The sequence below is a fragment of the Eptatretus burgeri genome, chromosome 14 (assembly GCF_056783735.1).
Source record: "Eptatretus burgeri isolate ZD-2024b chromosome 14, Ebu_testis_v1, whole genome shotgun sequence".
In the NCBI taxonomy this organism is placed as follows: Eukaryota; Metazoa; Chordata; class Myxini; order Myxiniformes; family Myxinidae; genus Eptatretus; species Eptatretus burgeri.
Genome location: NC_140974.1, coordinates 1,732,564 through 1,752,563, shown reverse-complemented (window position 1 = coordinate 1,752,563; position 20,000 = coordinate 1,732,564). Strand labels below are relative to the sequence as shown.

At 44.1% G+C, this 20,000-nt stretch overlaps 1 protein-coding gene across 1 annotated transcript in view; it reads left to right on the top strand.

Annotated features, from left to right (window-relative positions):
* Positions 1-20,000, top strand: part of LOC147012544 (complement C3-like) — a 168,174-nt gene that overhangs the window by 91,193 nt on the left and 56,981 nt on the right. Inside the window, exons 23-26 of the mRNA XM_085855693.1 lie at positions 1-22; positions 11,846-12,052; positions 12,145-12,220; positions 16,463-16,622. The exon at positions 1-22 is cut by the window's left edge and continues 65 nt beyond it. Coding sequence (XP_085711819.1) covers positions 1-22; positions 11,846-12,052; positions 12,145-12,220; positions 16,463-16,622 — 465 coding nt within the window. The remainder of the gene's footprint in view (positions 23-11,845; positions 12,053-12,144; positions 12,221-16,462; positions 16,623-20,000) is intronic.

Sequence of the window (20,000 nt, the reverse complement as noted above, 5' to 3'; positions counted from 1 at the left end):
CTCATCTACATCAAACTAAAAGGTACAACCAACGTGTGAGTCACACTAGCTGTGTTTCCAAAACAAATCCCTGACGATAATTGTGATGATCCTGATAGATAAGTGATTGCTCGAGATGTTTGTAACGTTTCAGATCATTATGTGCACGCACTTATAGTTATTTACAAACAGCGTGCCAATATCTTTTAATCCTGAAGTTTGTTTTTCTTCAAATGGAGTTTGTTACACTGTCATGCGAGCGTTTCCTCAAAATTGAGGCTCAGAGAATATTTAGAGATGGAATATAATTATATCTGGTGAGTAAACTGAGAGTGGGACACAGGTGGATATGTGACATCCACGTTAACTTGGTAAATACATGACGTCCATGTTAACTTGGTAAATATGTGACGTCTACATTCATTAACTTGGTTTTTATATGATGTCCACATTCATTAACTTGGTAACTATGTAACGTCCACATTCATTAACTTGGTAAATATGTGACGTCCACATTAACTTTGTAAGTATGTGACGTCCACATTCATTGACTTGGTAAATATGTGATGTTCACATTCATTAACTTGGTAGATATGACATCCACATTCATTAACTTGGAAATATATGACATCCACATTCATTAACTTGGTAAATATGTGACGTCCATGTTAACTTGGCAAATATGTGATGTCCATGTTAACCTGGTAAATACAGTATGTGATGTCTACATTCATAAACTTGGTATATATATGATGTCCACATTCATTAACTTGGTAAATATGTGATGTCCATGTTAACTTGGTTAATATGTGACGTCCACATTCATTAACTTGGTAAATATGTGACGGCCATGTTAACTTGGTAAATATGTGACGTCTACATTCATTAACTTGGTATATATATTGTTACGAATTTGGGAATTCGATCGCACACAACATTCAAGTTCCTTTAGTCAGCTTTGTCGATAAGTGCTTGTTCCCTAGATAGCTCACCTTCCATTGTTTAAATGTTCAGAAATCGATTAGATGCGCTGCGGATCGATTTAATAGTTAGGGAACGAACAATGGAGACATCCCTCCCCCTCTTCTGTGAAGAGGAAGAAGAATCCTGCCGTCCCGTGACTCATAATGTCAACAACTCCCTCCCACCCGTGGTTGAGTGGGGGATGGAGCACGAGGGCATGAGTCACGCCGGGCGTGGGGGAGGGGGCGGGAGAAGGACAAGAGGAGATCTTTTCTTTGTTCGTGATGGAGTTGATGAGTAATCTTTTTGCTTCGGCAGAGAGTAGTCGCTCAGCAGACCTTCGGGTCCTGTTTGGCTTGGGTTAGGGTTGAGGCCTTCGGAAGCTTTTTGCTTCGGCTGGCTCAGTGAGCTTCGGCTTCTGCTTGGCTCGGGAGAGCTTTTTGCTTTGAGCTGCTTTGCTTGGAAGAGAGTTGAGCTGGTCGCTTGGCTCGAGCTGCGAGTGGTGGTTTCTTCTTCTTCTTCTTGGTTCGTGGAGCTCTTTGTTCTCCATTTTGGTTCCCGGCTTGGTGTGACTCATCGACCTTTTCTTGGAGGTGGTTCCTTGGGGAAACGACGCATCGATGGGAAGGATCGGCGACTCGTCTCACCAGCACGTGTTGAGAAGCGCGGGAGGATTCACGGGAGCTCGGTAAGGATCGCAGCTCACGGCGATTGGATCCAGCTCGCTCTCGCTGGAGCCCGGGTCCGAACAACTTGAAGACCACACGAGGTGGAGAGGTTTGAGATAGGTTCTGGGTTTCAGCTCACCTGTCCTCCGAGCTGGAGCTCGTTATTAAAGGCCTCTGCCACCATTTCTTGGGTGTGTGTGTGTGTACGTGTGTCTGTGGGCCCGTCTAATAAGTAGGAAATTGTTAAGTGCTTTGTGTGCTGTAAATGTTTGCATTGCATTTCGTATAGACGGTCGGTGTTCTTTTGTTGCTTGTATAATTGCATACGTGTTTTGCCTTGTTTAATTACATACGTGCTTTATTATAATAAATGTCCTTGTGTGAATGTAAACCTGTTCATTGCGTCCATTCCCTCATTGAACTGCCCCATCTTGCGCTCGGAATATAGTTTGTTTTTAAATAGCCGGTAAAGTGATCGGGTCCAACGGGACTGCGCGATAATACCCCGCTCGGTTATCCCAAAAGGAAGCGAGCTGCTTCAGTGGCTCGTTTCCAAGCGGTCCCGTTGAGGTACAATCTCTCGGTAACCTACCCACACGAATAATTAGGTAAATCGAAGATTTGGCGATCGGACCCTGCAGCGCGGGTAGAGTGCGGACAAGGTTGTGGTGTGGTTAAAAACACACCCGTGGCTGGTTTCCGGCGTTGATCCGAAAAGCCGCGACTGGATTGTCCGTTCGTGGGCGAAGCCACCGCTATTAGTGAGATGCGGTCGATCGCACGCCGGCGGGCGGAAATCTACAACTATATATGTGTATATATATATATATATATATATATATATATATATATATATATATATATATATATATATATATATATACATATATATACATATATATATATATATATATATATATATATATATATATATATATATGACATCCACATTCTTTAACTTCGTAAATATGTGACGTCCACATTCATTAACTTGGTAAATATAGGGAATGGTCGTTTTGTCATTGATCAGGAGCAACAATGGCATTTGTATCCTGCTTCGGTGTCAGAGCAGCCCTCATTAGGGGTAGCACTGCTCTGTCCACATGGAAAAGGGGGGAAAAAAGGTTCCTCAAAGAAAGCTTCCTCCATTTAGCTTACCTGTCTACCACGGCAGGTTGGTCATCAATTTCTGCGGTCGAGAAACATCAAATGAAAAGAAATTTAACAAACAACAAGAAGCCTAACAAATGTAACATCAAGACGTTGAATTTTTGTGCCTGGAACATGCCCACGCTGCAAGACAGCAGCCGCCTCGAACGTCAAACGGCCGTGATTGTAGTGATGTGGGATAGACATCGCAGCGCTCGGTGAGACTCGTCTACCTGGTGATTCCCATCTCGAGGAACGAGACTCCGGTTATAAGTTCTACTGGAGTGGCAATCCAGAAAGTGAAAGTCATCAGGCAGGTGTTGGTTTTGCGATTGAAACTGAACATATAAACCTTCTAGATGCTTTCCCAACCGGTATTGGTAAACGTCCCATGACTACGACTCAAACTTGACAATGAACACTATGCCACCATCATCAGCGCATACACACCTACCATGACAAACACAGATGAGGTCAAAGAGCAGTTCTATTGTAAACTTTCAGCAGCCATACAGTCAACATCTCACAGTGAGAAGCTTATTTTGTTGAGGGACTTCAACACCCAAGTGGGACGTGATTATGTTGCGTGGAAAATGGTGATCAGACACCATGGTATCTGCAAAGAGAACTCCAATGGCCCATTGCTGCTGATGCTATGTTAAACCAATTAACTCGTCATTACAAACTCCTTGTTCCAACAAGCTGAAAAATACAAAGCTGCATGGATGCATCCATGCTCTAAACATTCACTCCTCATTGATTTTGTCATCAGGCAATGCGCTGGCATGATGTCAAGCGCACATGTCATGAGAGGCTACAACTGTTTGTCAGACCACAGGCTTGTTCGGGGTAAAATGTCACTCAAGATCAAGCCTCCCGTGAAAACGCAACATCTGAAGCCTGCTACATAGATAAACACTCAACATCTTAAATGGAGTGACGTGCAATCACAGCTTCAGCACCATCTCCATGCCACCTTGGAACAATTCGATCTACCTACTACCAACGCTGAAGTGGGATGGGCCATTTTATAAGATATCACCTTAGGGCAGCTGCTGACCTTCTCGGTTTCATTAAGCGTAGTCACAAAGACTGGTTTGACGAGAACGTCTCCCAGATCAAAAGTTTACTTGGCTCCATGCATGCAGCTCATCTTCGTTGGATTGATGACAGAAGCTCAGCGAGTAAACACTCCTCTTACATGCAACTTAGGAGACTCCCACAGTCAAGACTACATTCCATGAAAGACAGCTGGTGGGCAGCAAGAGCGGAAGAAATCCAGGAGGCAGCCAATCCAAAGAATCTCAAACGCTTCTATGCTGGTCTAAAGGCAGTCTATAGACCGTCTTCTTGCGGTATCGCCACACTCCATAGCTCAGACAGCCAGCACCTAATCACAGATCCAAACAAGATCCTGGAGCGCTATGCTGATCACTTTAATGGTGTCATTAATTGTCTCTCCCCCATCTCAGATGCGGCCATTGACTCTCTCCCCATGCGGCCTATATTAGAAGACCTTGCCTGCCCTCTGACAAAAATAGAGGTCACTAGAGCTATCAAACAGATGTCATCTGGAAAGGCCCCTGGCAACGATGGTATCCCTTCCGAGGTTTTCAAGTTTGGTGATGCCAACCTCCTCACCCGACTGACCCAACTCTACTTTACCATGTGGCGTGAGGAGTCAGTACTCAGTTCTTCAAAGATGCCACAATTGTTTCCCTGTACAAGTGCAAAGGTGATCGGTCGTGTGTCTCCAACTAACGGGGCATGGCCCTACTATCTATTGCTGGGAAAATACTTGCCCGCATCATTCTTAATCGCATGTCATCAACAACTGCCAACAACATCACCCTAGAAAGCCAATGTGGCTTTCATTCTGGACACGGCATGACCGATATGATGTTCTCCGCTCGTGAACTCCAGGAAAAGAGCAGAGAACAACATTGTGATCTGTATATCGTTTTTGTCGACCTTACGAAAGCTTTTGATCTAGTCAGTGGAGAAGGCCTGTGGAAATTACTGTACAAAGTTGGCTGTCATCATCAGATCCTTCCATGATGGCATTGTTGCTCGTGTGAGGGACAGTGGTTGCACTTCTGAGCCATTTCCTGTTACCAATGGCACAAAGCAAGGCTGTGTCCGAACTCCACTATTATTTAGCATTGTGTTTTCCTACATGATTCATGATTCCTTTGAAGATTGCACCCGGGGAGTGATGATCCAGTTTCGCACTGATGGTGGTGTCTTCAATTTGTAGCCTCTGAAGGCTAAGTCCAGTATCATGGAGTTGTTGCTCTGAGATCTACTTTTCGCTGATGACTGCGTACTCTTCAGTCATAATCTCAAAGACATGCAATTTATTGTCGATTCCTTTGCGCAACATGCTCATGGCTATGGCCTTACGATTAACCTCCAGAAGACCGAGGCTATGCTTCAGCTGAGACCAGAAGATGTGTATACTGTCCCATACATTACCATCGATGACACACCACTCAGTAAAGCACGTGTTTCCTTTGGAAGATTGGTGCATCACCTTTGTCATGAACGTGGCATTCGCCTGGACATCAAGATTTGTGTCTGTCGTGCCATTGTCCTCTCAACACTTCTGTACGGAGGCGAATCTTGGACACCCTATCGTCATCATATCAAATGTCTTGATCAATTCCATATGCGATGCCTTCGTAAGATTCTTGGCATCACCCGGCGAGACAGAATACCCAACACCTCAATCGTAGACCGCTGTTGCATCCAAAGAATTGAGGACATATTTCCTGATGCAAGCCTTGCTTCACTGGTCAGAGCACCTCACACGTATGGAAGAGCATAGAATCCCAAACGCGCTTTTCTATGGCCAACTTCAATTTGGTAAACGGTCACGTGGTGGACAAAGGAAGAATTATAAGGATGTCCTTAAGTCTACACTCAAGTGTTGTGCAATTCCTCTTTTTCACCACTGACTGAAAACCGTACCGTACTGCAAAACGAAAAAAACAACATCAACATCATGTACCATTTGAATTTTTTATTAATCAAACACAGCACACGTAACATTGCAAAATGATGAAGATGATGATGATGATGATGATGATGAAGATGAGGTGCACCGGGTGTAATAAGTCTTAAAAGTTGATATTACCCATTGGTCGAGCGGCTGGATGAGGAACGTGGTGTTTGGTAGCACGAACATGACCTCTCTGTTTGGGGTGAGCGCCGTTCAGGTCTATGGGGTGGCCAGGAGCGTTGTCAAGCAGCAGGAGTATCTTGAATGATAGGTTCTCTCCTGTCAGGTGACTCTCGACCTGAGGAACGAAACAGTTATGGAAACAGTCCATATGAAGTTCAGACATCATCCACGCCTTCCTGTTCACTCTCCAGTACACAGGCAGCACCTGTTTGTTTTTGTTTTTCAGCGCACGTGGGTTCAGCGAAAGGGAGAGCATCATGGGCTTTACCATAAAGTCTCCTTTGGCATTTGCTCAGAGGAGAAGGGATACCCAATCCTTTGCGGCCTTGAAGCTGGCTGCTTTGCTCTCCCACTGTGAGGTGAATGTTCTGGTTGGCATGTTTTTCCAAAAGAAGCCGGACTCATCAGAGTAAGAGACCTGCTCCGGCAGGTACCCCTTCTCCTCGATGAGGCTCACGAGTTCTGCAGGGAATGCCTTGGCCACCTCGTGGTCCACGGAGGCACCCTCCCCTACTAGCTTGGCGTTGCGCAAATTATATCGTGCCTTGAAGCAGTGGAACCACCCCCTGCTCGCTGTAAACGGGCTGGAGGTGCCGTTTGTACACACCACGCTCGTGCTTGCACCATCTGCGCCAAAGAGATGGTCGTGTAGGAACTTCGCCTTCTCCCGTATCAATGTTCCACTTAGAGGCATACCCTTCTGAGTGTTATCCTCGATCCTTGGGAGCCATTTTTGAAGAATGAACGGAGCGAGAGGCAATACACGTCACAGCAATGGGACGAGAATGATGGTGATCCAGGACGCGGTGAATAGTCTGCGCATTGTTTGTGGGGAATTTTTATGGGTGATGCTGTATTCCACAGCTGATAATAGATGTGCTGAGTGATGCCATTGTGTAATTAGTCCGTATGTAGCTAGCTGCTAATTACACTAATAGATATGCTGAACATTTCCATTCTTTAACTCACAGGATATGATGTCTTTCCCATCTGCAGGAAGATCATACTGAGCATTTTTTAAATATAACAGCTTAGATGGTGCTGTTTGTAGCAAGATGGTGATTTACACTCAGATGCGCTGAATGTTTCCATTATGTGATGTCCATATGTGGCGAATGGTAATTACTGGATGCATCAATAGATTGATTACTGGATACATCAATAAACATGTTCATGTTTTCAATTCTGTAAGTAACTCACGGAGGATTGTGTTGCAGGGAATGACGTGTTGCATTGGTGAAACATCCCACAAAACTATGTTTATGCTGCGAAGCTGCAATACATGTACAGGAAGCAGGTCATGTTTATGGCTCGTGGAAGATGTTTTTTGCATACGTACAGACGTACATCCAGCTGCTTTGTGCATGGCTCATGGAAGATGTGTTTTAGAACTGTTATGCTCGTGGCTCGTGGAAAAAGAATCACCTTGAAAACCGAGAATACGCGGGCAATTTCCAGCCAATGTAGGAGCATGTCACAAGTTATCAACTGCGAATACATGGAACCCATGAATGTCGGGGTCCAGGTGTAAAAATAAATTTTTTTTAGATGAAAATAAATAAATGAAAAATCAAATGCAGGTTGGCGACCCGAGACAATGGGGAAGCACGGTTCATATGCTTACAGAATGTGTAAGCACACCCCGCGAGGATATATATATATATATATATATATATATATATATATATATATATATATATATATATATATATATATATATATATATATATATATATATATATATATATATATATATATATATATATATATATATATATATATATATATATATATATATATATATATATATATATATATATATATATATATATATATGTATATATATATATATGTATATATATATATATATATATATATATATATGTATATATATATATATATATATATATGTATATATATATATATATATATATATATATATATATATATATATATATATATATATATATATATATATATATATATATATATATATATATATATATATATATATATATATATATATATATATATATATATATATATATATATATATATATATATATATATATTTATATATATATATATATATATATATTTATATGTATATATATATATATATATGTATATATGTATATATAGCTCTTTTTAACCATTGACTGACTTACTCATTGACTGATATTCAAGGTCGATACCTTCCGGGTGACATAGAAAGCTGAAATTTTGTGTGCCAATGGACATCGAAGCCAGCTCACGGGAAAAATTCAGAGAATCGTCAGATTCTCAATCGTCAATCGAATCAGAGAAACACAGCCAGCAAAGACATGAATATCACTGCCAAGGTAAGTAAATCTCTCCACGACCTCAACATGCTCACCTCAAACAGGCACAGACAGGACAGCTGCTTCCAAGATGTCATTGAAAGCCTGGATCTTAGTTTTGACCGAGGAAACCCATAATCCCAGTGGCTCCGACTCCTTATTCAGCACCTCGAGGGCCTCTGAAAGGATATATATAAAGTCTCCGCAAAGATGACTGCATCATCTGCGAAATCAAGTTCAGAGATCTTGACATTCCCAAACGATGCACCGCAGCTTGATCTCTCTGACATCCTCACTAGAATCCATTCCACACAAGTGCTGAAAAGTGTGGGGGCCAGTACACACCCCTGACAAACTCCAATAACAACTGGAAATAAGTCAGAGATGGCACCACCACATCTCACAGCACTCTCAGTAGCAGAGTAGAGTTCAGACATCAGATCGATCAGTTTTGGTGGCACCCCACGAAGACCTAGAATCCTCCAGAGGGCATCCTGATTCACTGAGTCGAACACTTTACAGAGATCAACATAGGCTGCAAGCAGCCCCTTCCGAAACTCAAGTCTGTGTTGGGTGAGGACCCGAAGAGCAAGGATGCGATCAATCGTTGACCTCTTTGGTGTAAAGCCTGACTGCCCTGGACGCTGGTGCTCAAGCAGATGTTGGCAAACCCTATCAAGAATTATCCGAGCAAAGACCTTGCCCGGTACTGAGAGCAGCGTCACCCCTCGTTAGTTGTTGCAGTCTTGGCTATCACCGTTCCCTTTCCAGAGAGGGACAACAAGGCTCCTGTTCCAGTCAGTTGGGATGCACAGAATTGCATGCAACGACACCAGCCTTGAGTGCAGCATTTCCACCAGCCTTGAGAAGTTCAGCATGGATGCCACAGATCCCTCGAGCTTTACCCCATTTCAACCGGTTCACCGCAGCCTGTGTTTCCTCAAGCGAAGGTGGACCACAGTTGATTGGAGGGTCAGCAACAGGGATTGTAACACCCCTAACGTCCAACTTTACAGCTGGTGGATCAGCCTGGTGCAACCGCTCAAAGTAACCGGCCCAGCGGGCCTTCACTTCGGACTCCTCTGTCAAGAGCCTACCACCCTCTGCTCTGACTGCAGTACACCGAGGGATGGGCTTGGATGAACGCAATGCGCAAATTCCCCTGTAAAGCCCCTGTCACACCTTGACGATTTAGCCAGCGTATGCCTGACGTATGCAAAATTTGGCTAAAACGCTGGCGCACGTCGAATATGTTATGGGTAAGTTTGTATACGTTAAGAGCACGCTGGCATACGTCGTAGTATGCTGGCTTTTTTCGTAGTACGCTGGCATACGTCTTTATATGCTGGCATACGTCGTAATACGCCGAGGTGTTGGACAAATTTTCCATGCTTGAAATTTTTCGACGTATGCCAGCGTATGACTCACACGTTCCGCATAATGCTGGCCATAAGTTGTAGGCACGTTACACGATCGTTGACACACGTCGACACACGTTACTTGTAAGTTACTCATAAGTCGAAACACGTCGAGGTAATGTTTAGCGTACCCGAAACTTATTTCTAACATATGAGTAACGTGTTGTAGGCACGTTACGCGATCGTTGACACATGTCGACACACGTTACTTGTAAGTTACTCATAAGTCGAAACATGTCAATGTAATGATTAGCGTCGGTGTTCCAGACTCCCTGGTTTTTTGGTTTTTTTTCTTCTTTTCTTCGGTATGACGGTGATGTTAACACTTCGATTTCTAATGCGGTTATAATATAATATAATTAATAGGCTGCCGCTCAACGCTTTAAATCATAACCGCACGAGAAATTGAAGTGTCAACATCACCATCATACAGAAGAAGAAGAAAAAAAAACCAGGGAGTCTTTGGTGTAAAGCGTATGTGGAACGTGTGTCATACGCCGAGTACATCGAGAAATTTTCAACATGCTGAAAATTTCTCGACGTACTCGGCGTATGACGACGTATGCCAGCGTACTACGACGTATGCCAACGTTATACGACGTATGCCAGCATGCTCTTAACGTATACAATACTTACCCATAACGTATTCGACGTGTGCCAGCTTGGTTCGGCAAATTTTTCATACGTCGCATACGCTGGCTAAAACGTCAAGGTGTGACAGCGGCTTCACACTTCGATGTCTTGTGCGGTTATGATTTGAATCGTCGAGCCGCAGCCTATGAATAGCCTATGCCACGTGATCGTCGGCGATACGCTGCTGCGCGCTATGCATAAGTTAGACTATCGTTGGGCATAGGTTGTGAACGCCGACAACACGCTCAGCATTCGTTGGTATAAGTTATCTATATGTGATTGAAACGTTCTGTGTACGTTACTAATACGTTATGCATACGTCCAACACGTTATTATATGCCCAAAACTTAAAAAAACATCAATAGTTCAGCGTACGCCAGCCTTTTATATACATTTTGATACCTTGCCATACGCTGGGTAAAACGTCAAGGTGTGACGGCCCTAAGCGGGACAAGAATCACTTGACCACAGGTGATGCTCTGCCCCCTCACAGATTCCTCGCACATAGGCCTCCTTGTCCACTCTTAGCGCATGTACAGTTTTACGGCTCAGCTCCCTGAACATCTCAGCTCTCCCATTCAGCCTGGCCCTGCGACTCTGGTCAATGGTATCCAGTGTTCTTTGAGAGACAAAATTCTTCTTTTCCCTATGGTGAGTTCCAAGACCTCTACCGGCAACATCAAGGACAGTGGTCTTGAAGGCACTCCACAACTCTTCAGGGCCTCCCAAAGCACCCAGACTCCTCAAATCTCCACTCAGCTTGTTTGCAAACTCCTCAGCTACCCTCTCATCCTTAAGCTTGCCAACATCCAGCCGAGGCTGGGATGGTACCATTCTCCTGGATTTAAGGTGCAACTTCAGAGTTGCTACAACAAGCCGGTGGTCAGTATTGAGGAACTGAGCACTCCGGTCGACCCTGCAGTTCTGGATCATACTCCAGCGACCAGCAACGAGGACATACATGATCAATCTCCTTTGCCACACCACCAGCGTTGGAATACAAAGTCCAGCGATGAGGTTGTGGGTGCTGAAATCATGAACCGGCCACCCTCAGTCCATGACTTCTTGCAAAGTCATGGAACTTCGTGCTATTCTGGTTCATAGTTCCTGACCCATGGGGACCAACACACGTCTCATAACCATCCCTATCACCATCCCTATCAAAAATCACAGAGCCATCAGAAAACATCCATAAATGAAAATAGAAATAAATGAAAATATATAAATGAAAAATCAAATGCAGGTGAGTGACCCGAGGCAATGGGGAAGCACTGTTTGTATGCTTATACAACATGTAAGGGCACCCTGCTAGTATATCCATCCATCCTCCATTCATCCACGCACACACTATGAATTAGAGCAAGAGATGGATGCAGGGATAATATAAAGAAAGCAATGAGACAATGGAAGTCCAGTATACCAAAGTAAGAGAAAATTTAATACATCGTGTAACATTGGATACAGCACTGTCGTGTATTTAGATGGAGAAGCTCTAATGTTGTACGTGTGCTGCTTCATATCTCAACGAAGCTGATGAAATGGCCGAGTTTGTGGATGGGGTACTGGAAACAGAAGGGACCTCTCAACTTCTTCGGCTGCCCACTGGCTGTGGTGAACAAACAATGATATACCTGGCCCCAACGCTCTCTGTCACTCGCTACCTGGACAGCACTCAACAGTGGCGTCTGCTCGGTGGAAACACCCTTCGGAACAAGGCACTTGATTTCATCAGCAGAGGTGCTACTTTGGATCCATTGTTCACCTAAATATGAGATGCTTATTATGATGCTGTATTTTCATTTTCCCATGTTCTCTTCTCTTCCTGGCAGGCTATGCCCGGGAACTAGGGTTTCGGAAAGAAGATGGTTCTTATGCTGCCTTTCCGAATCGGCCAAGCAGCACTTGGTACAATGAACCTGTACCACATCTCAGCACCCCATAGCATACTCTCATTCCAAAGCAAGATCAATCTAAGGGCGTATTGCCATAACCAAATAGCATTGCATGTTGAGGAAGTCTGGACTTAAGGTCACGTCTCAAGCTTTGCATGTTGCATGTTTAATCGAGTTTCAGCGTGTTCCATCTCAATAACTGAATCTCCATCGAGCCACATTCGAATCATAATTTTAAGTGTTATATGAGAAAATGATTTGTTTTTAATTATTTTATATTTTAAAGTATGAGTTGATGTTTAACAGGGTAGATAAAAACATATAGCTTTGGGGCTATCTACATATTACGTAAGCAATTAGGATCATTCCGTAGCAGCACTGAAACACCTTTGTTTCACCTTATCATAGAAGATCAAGGCTCAAGGATGGTAAGGAGACGATGTATGAAAGTGGGGCCACAGTTGGACAAAACAGTTAATGGAATGAAGAACCAGGAAAAGAGGAGAGGAGGAAACAAAGGAATACTCTTACCTGCAGGTTACTGTGTTTCCTTATGTCATCTTTCTCAATCGACTCTTGTTATTGGTTCATTCCTCAGCTTGTTCTATCAAACTGTGACCTGTGACTGTCAGTTTGTTACCTTTTTACCCTGTGCCACATCGCTCTTTGATGAGTTTAAATTTAGTATAAAAGAAAATCCTCAGTTTGTTCTCTGTTATCACCGGTTGATACAAGATATATTCCAAAAATAATCGCCGGCACCATGACCAAATCCCATATTTCTGCCTTGATGTCCTTTATCAGAGTGGCGACCCTTCCAGGATTGTAACCATAGCCAAAGAAACTGCTTCAGCAGCACCGACACTCTGTTTCGAGCACCATTAATGGTCTGATCTAATCTGCTCTAACTTACAAGGGGCTAAAGATGCTGCTCAGAGGCATGTACTGCATTCAAAAGAAGACGATGTTTGCATCATCCTCCTCATGGGTTGTTATCTCCATTTACCTGTTTCAGGAGGTGGGAAGGAGTTCCCCCCAGAATTCAAAATTTCCACCTCCTTTTTTCGGTAAAGGATTGTGATTCATGAACCAAACTGTTGAAACTTCATTCTCGTAGCCTCGTTCCAAGGACTCTTTTCAAAATCTTCGCTGAACCTCTGACAGCCTCCACTTGTAGCTCGTTTGTAGTGATATTCCCTGGAATGATTTTTAAATACTCAGTAAGGGTTTTCTTTATCATTCATGTCGCTTCAGCTATCACTAGAACAATTTCAGCTTTCTTCAATTTCCAAGTCCTCTTGACTTCATTTTTCAGATCCTGGTATTTGGTCATTTTCCTGATTTCTGTGGCATTTAGTCCAAAGTCTTTGGAAACCGAGACCTCGATGAACAATGCTGACTTTTCCTTCATGTGTTTGAGTATCACGTCCGGACGCAATGCTTTGTTTGCAATGTACACACTTGATGGGATCGTCTTGTCACACGTCAGCATTACTTGTTCATTTTCGAGGATCGGATTTGGTTTGTGTTTCCATGATTGCTCTGGGACCAGGATGTTGAAATGTTGACAGATGTGCCAGTGGATTACTCAACACACGCTGTCATGTCTTTCTGTGTACAGTTGTTCTGACATGAGTTTTTTTTACGCCCCGAAAGGAGGTGGCTGGTACTTTCTGTTTCTTCCCCACAAAGCATGCATTTGTCCGATTGACTCAATCCCACCATAATATGAAAAGCATACATGTGATGTCCTTGGTCTTGGGCATTGATGATTACTTGTTCTCCATCCCAATTAATTTGACCTCTTCTTAGCCATTACAGAGCCTTGTCGATCCCCGTTCTGTCAAGCTCTTTTTTTTTTTCAACTCTTCCTGCTCTTTTGTCATTCTCCCATTTGTAAGAGTATATCTTCTGATATTCATTTTGTAATTTTTCTTTTTTTCTTTGCAATCATTGGGACTGTGTTTCTGTTTCGTTTTCCTGTGTAGTATACATCATTTGCACCTGTGTTTGGAATTTTGTTGTTAAATGGATTGAGGATCCCTTTTCTGGTTTGTTGTTTTCTTGCTTGTGTACAAATCTCATGTCATAGTCTGTTGAGCTCTTCACATCCTCCAGAACTCTGACACACGATGTTCTGTGCACTTGGTTAAGCTCCATCAAACCACCTCCTCCCTCTCGCCTCAGTAAGTATGCATTGGTTTTTATAAAACATCTTGTGAATAGTTAGAAGTTTCCTTGTTTTGGTGTCTCGATTGGTGATCTCCAATTCTGGCCAGTTTATAATTACACAGCTATGTTGGAGTACCAGTACTACAAGTTGGTTGAAAGCTTTGGTTTTGTTTCTTGGGGAGAGGGATGACCTCAGTCTTAGTCTGATTCTGCATAGGTACTCTTCATTGATAATTATTGTACGTATTGTTTTGTATTGTACCTGAGGACCTTCTTCTATTCCAAAGTATTTGTAGGATGCTTCGTTTTCTATTGACTGTATTGTTGTACTTTCATCAATTGAGATGTTGTTTGTTCTTTTTGTTTTTCCGTGTACAAATGTGCATTTGGCATATTTGTCAAGACCATACTCCATTCAGATGTCCTCCGAGTACTGATTTACAGGTTTCAGTCGATCTGTCAATTTCTCATCATTCGCGTTGAAGAGTTTTAGATCATACATGTGCAGTAGATGTGTTACCTTTCTTGTTTCTTTTGTCATTTTTCTGTTGCATGTCTGATTGTTTTAGTGTCCTTGTTCATTGATGAGGTTAATCAGTGGGTCCAAAGCCATCCATATCTGGTGCCCAACTGCATCTGTGGACGTTCTCCTGCAGTGGGTAACCTTTCCTAGGAGGTTGGTGCAGGATTTGCACTCCTGCCACCACAAAACACTTCACTCTGCAAAAAACACTAACACAAAGAAAATTGAAAACCCACTTCATGGGAATACCTCCTGTGCAGCTGACCTTCGCAGGGCAGCTCACTGGATGACGGGATTGGGGCAAAGCCTTCAGGATCCCCACTCTTTGTTGATAGGAGTTAAAACATGGGGTAACCTTCCCAGGTTGGATTGCGGCAGTGCGTGTCAGGGTGATGCTGAGGTATCGTCCACCAGACGACTGTCTCCTCAGGTTAACCTGAGGCAGTCCCTTCGGGAGGGTGCCTGGAAGGTCCTACCCCGAAGAGAAGATGATCACCTGTCTCTGCTGTCATCGGAGCTCCAGCACTTGAACATCGGTATTGCAGCACTCTCTGAGGTTCGTGGACCAGATAGTGGTGATATCATGGTGGATGGTTACACCTACAACTGGTCTGGTTGCTCTGATGCTTACCATACCCAAGGAGTTGCTGCAGCTGTGTCCAATAAGCTGACTCCAATGATAATTGAGGTAACACCAGTCAACGAGCGTATTTTGAGACTAAGGATTCGTCACTCATTGGGTGTCATCTCCCTGGTCTCTGTGTATACTCCGGCTGAGGCGAGTGATCTCATCGTGAAGAATGAATTCTATGCCATGCTCGAGTCTGTGTTTGATCAGTGCCCCAGGTGAGATACTCTTCTAGTCTTCGGGGATTTCAATGTATTGACTGGATTGATAGGGATGGATGTGGGATATGTGTTGGTCCCCATGGGTCTGGAACTATGAACCAGAATATCACAAAGTTCCTTGACTTGGCAAGAAGTCATGGACTTTAGGTGGCTGGTTCATGATATGAAACCTTCAAGATATGGTTGACGACCCATGGGAAATTTGTTGACAATGAAGACATTATCAGTCATGTGGTTCAGCAGCCATATTGGATTTAAGGGGAAAAAATCAGTTTATTTGAAACCGCCTTACTGATTAATGCAACACTTGATATATATATATATATATATATATATATATATATATATATATATATATATATATATATATATATATATATATATATATATATAACTACCCATGGAGAAAAATGTTTGCAAACAATGACATTATCAGTCATGTGATGAGTCAGCCATATGAGATAGAATGATAACCTTTAAAAATCACATGTCTGAAACCATGATACTTCTTGGGATCCTTACATATAATACTGTACATATCAGACGATTGAGTTATTTACTTCAGACATAAAGTTTGATGTTCTGACAATATCAGCCTTGGAAGCTGTTATCCCATGTTTTTATTTTATCATTGTTATTGTCGAGTTATTTTTATTATCGTTATATTCCCCTCCCACCTTTTTATGAATCTTATTCCCAACCCAATTGTAGGCTGACTGCATTTGTGGCAAAGATCTTTGCTCAGGCTTCTAATGTGGTTTTAATTGATGAAAAAGAAGTTTGCCGAGCAGCAAGCTGGGTTGCCACTCATCGTCAGGACCCAGATGGCTCTTACCGAGAAGATGCCCCAGTCATACACCAAGAAATGCAGGTTCTGTTCCACAATGCACATGTCTTAACAATAATAAAAATTATAGCAAGTCATTGTATTTATATAGCACCATTGGCCTGTGGATATAAGGTTTAGAGAGAGAGAGAGAGAGAGAGAGAGAGAGAGAGAGAGAGAGAGAGAGAGAGAGAGAGAGAGAGAGAGAGAGAGAGAGAGAGAGGACGGACGGACGGACGGACGGACGGACGGACGGACGGACGGACGGACGGACGGACGGACGGACAGAGAGACAGGAACTGGTGGTGTTGGGGGGGGGGGGGGATGAAAAACAGTTCAAGAAATGTATTCTTCTTGTCGCAGCCCTCACGCACGCACCCTCGGCGCATTCAGACCCCGCGAGGTCGACTGCACCAGAGTGAAATAAGTCTTCAGGCACTTTTTTTAGATTGTACTGTCGTTATATTTCTCATTGAAATTGGGAGTTTGTTCCAAAACCTTGAGGCAATTGATTGAAAGGAACTGTACCCTGCCTTTTTATGGAATTTTTATGCAACACAGGAAAGAGCTTCTGTAGAACGAGGTGATTAAGGTGTTTCTGTGTAAAACATGAAGAGATGTATACTGGAAGAGAAGATGAAGGATTTGAAATTTTAACGGATTATTCTCCATTGTATTCTTACTGCAACTGGGAGCCAGTGTAATTGGCTAAACATGGGAGTTACTTGGGACCTTTTAGATTGCTGAAAGATCAGGTGAGCACACTTGTTCTACACTTTCTGTAATTGATACAAATCCTGTGTAGTGATTCCATCAAGTAAAGAACTACTCTGATCCAGCCTGGCGAGCACAGGTGCACGGACAACATAATGACAAGTGTCGTTATTCATGTACTTCCTGATGTGATGCACTTCATTATGGATCTGCCAATTAAGAGAGTGACACAACTGTGTGACCTCATCAAACACCTTCATGTCATGATCAAACACCACTCCTCAATTTTGGAGAGTAGGGGAATGATGGATATCCTGACTGTTGAAGCTGAAAGTATAATTCCAGTCAGCTGTTTATGATGTGGTTTGAAGTGTGGTTTGTTTCTAGTTTGGTGAAGAGGCGATGAAGAATTCCATTTTACTATAATTCAGCTTCAACTTACTATGCATCAGCCATGATTGTATGTAATCGAGACAATTAGAGACGAAAGGGATCGCAAGTAGCAGCATCAGGTCTGGTTGGGTCACAAATTGCATATAACTGAATAACATCCTGTGTGTGTGTGTGTGTGTGTGTGTGTGTGTGTGTGTGTGTGTGTGTGTGTGTGTGTGTGTGTGTGTGTGTGTGTGTGTGTGTGTGTGTGTGTGTGTGTGTGTGTGTGTGTGTGTATATATATATCCTGGTGTTGACGCAGTGGTTAGGGCAGTGGCTTGGGATCCAAAAGGTCCTGAGTTCAAGCCCCGTTGGGCCACTGAATTAATACACCAGGGGGTTGACTCAGCCTGTCATCCTTCCGTGGTCGGCGAAATGAGTACTAGTGTACTGGGCCGATGTATACCCCGGTTAAAATAGGTGTACCATATCCCTGTGTCGTAAGAGGCGACCAGGGTTGCGTCAGGAAGGGCATCCGGCGTAAAACATGTGCCAAATCACGATGCGGATCATACGGATGATCCGCTGTGGCGACCCCGGATGGGAGCAGCCGAAAGAAGAAGATATATATATATATATATATATATATATATATATATATATATATATATATATATATTGTTGTGGTTACCAAATTCGCAAACCACCATTCAGGTCCCTTAGGTGAGGTATCTCGGCAAGTATATGTGTAGTTAGGCCCAAACCCGTTGTCTAGTGGGAATACATGTCATTTATGCGAGCTGCGACTCTTCAGGATAGCCGTTTTTCTTTTACTATCTTTATTTTGGACCACCCGCCATGATTACCACCACAACCACAACATCAACCACCAACCACAACACCGCTTCACCACAACCGCCACGACCTTCACGTCACACCTCGCAACCGTAGCATCGCCACCGTTCTTGCCCCGCTGTGGGTACCGGTGTTGGACTCGTGCAGGGCGCACGTTGAACAGCGTGTACAAAATCACGGATTTTGTGCTTCAAAAACGGATCAAAAACGACACACGCCCACTTTTTGCCGTCCAATCGGTGAGCGAGGGGCGATTTGGCCCCGCCTCCAGGGCGATCGATATATGCAAATTTGTGGATCAAAAAGCCTTCACGCCCACTTTTTCTCGGACCAATGGGGAGCGAGGTGAAAGGTCGAAGGGAGGGGGTCAAAGGCGAAGCTACGGGGGGATAAAAGGACGGTGTTCGTCAGTCAGAAGAGAACGAGAAGGAGTCGGAGGGTGGAGAGAAGAGTGTGGAAGTCTGGAGCCCGAAGCCTGCAGTAGCTGGAGAAGCTGAAGAGAGTCGAACGAGGAGAGCCCAAAGAAGAGTCCAGGGTGGAGAGTCCAGAGGCGGAGAGGCGGCAGCGGCGAAGGCAGACGAGGGGGTGCTCGCGACGGTGCCAGGAGCTGCACGCCCGAGGAGGGCCGACAGCGCGACCTGGCCGAGGTGGAGACGCACACCAGGGATAATAAAGATCCTCTATACCCCGAGCATCAGCAACCCCCTCCTGTTTCCCCCCGCGCTGAGATAGTGCGACCAAGGGGGCCCCTTTTTCCCACCCCCTGCCAGGCACTGTCCGCGAGGCCCGCGGAGTGCGGCGCCATCGCCGCTCCGCGTCTCATCACCAGACGGGTAGGCGCGACCCGGTCTCGGCCTCAGGCCCGCCTCATTCTTGAGGGTATTTCTTTTCCTTGGTTTTGGGTATGTGTTGTCGGCGCCGTCTGTGAAGTAGAATTGTATAAGTGTTGCCGTGTGCTCGGTAGTCGGTATTAGCTCTGCATTGTTTTCGCTTTTATATTTGCTTTTTGTGTAAATGGAATTGTTTTCTTTTTTTTGTGTGCTTTTGGTGGAATTGTATTTGTGTGCTTCCCGTGTGCCGCGAATAAATGTGCTTTATTGTTGAACTGTTCTCCCGCTTCGCTTCGTCTTTTCCCCCATTGAACCCTCATCTTGCTTCACGTAAAGGGTTGGTAGTGGGCTGAATACGCCCGATAATTAATCGAACCGTCGAGGTCGACGATAACACCGCTCGGTTATTCTGATAGTACGGAACGGGTCGCTTAAGTGGCCCGTGTCCGAAGTCGACCTGCGGCGAGGTGCGATCGCCCGGTCTACCCTCCGCGTGGGTACTTAGGTAGGTCGAATTTGGCGAGCAACCCTATCCCACGCGGGGGCTGATTGGCTCGATCGCGGTGAGACCGAAAGGTCCACCCGTGACTGGTTCCCGGCGTTAGTCCGAGAGGGTCACGACTGGATTGTCCGTCCGGTGGGCGACGTGCCG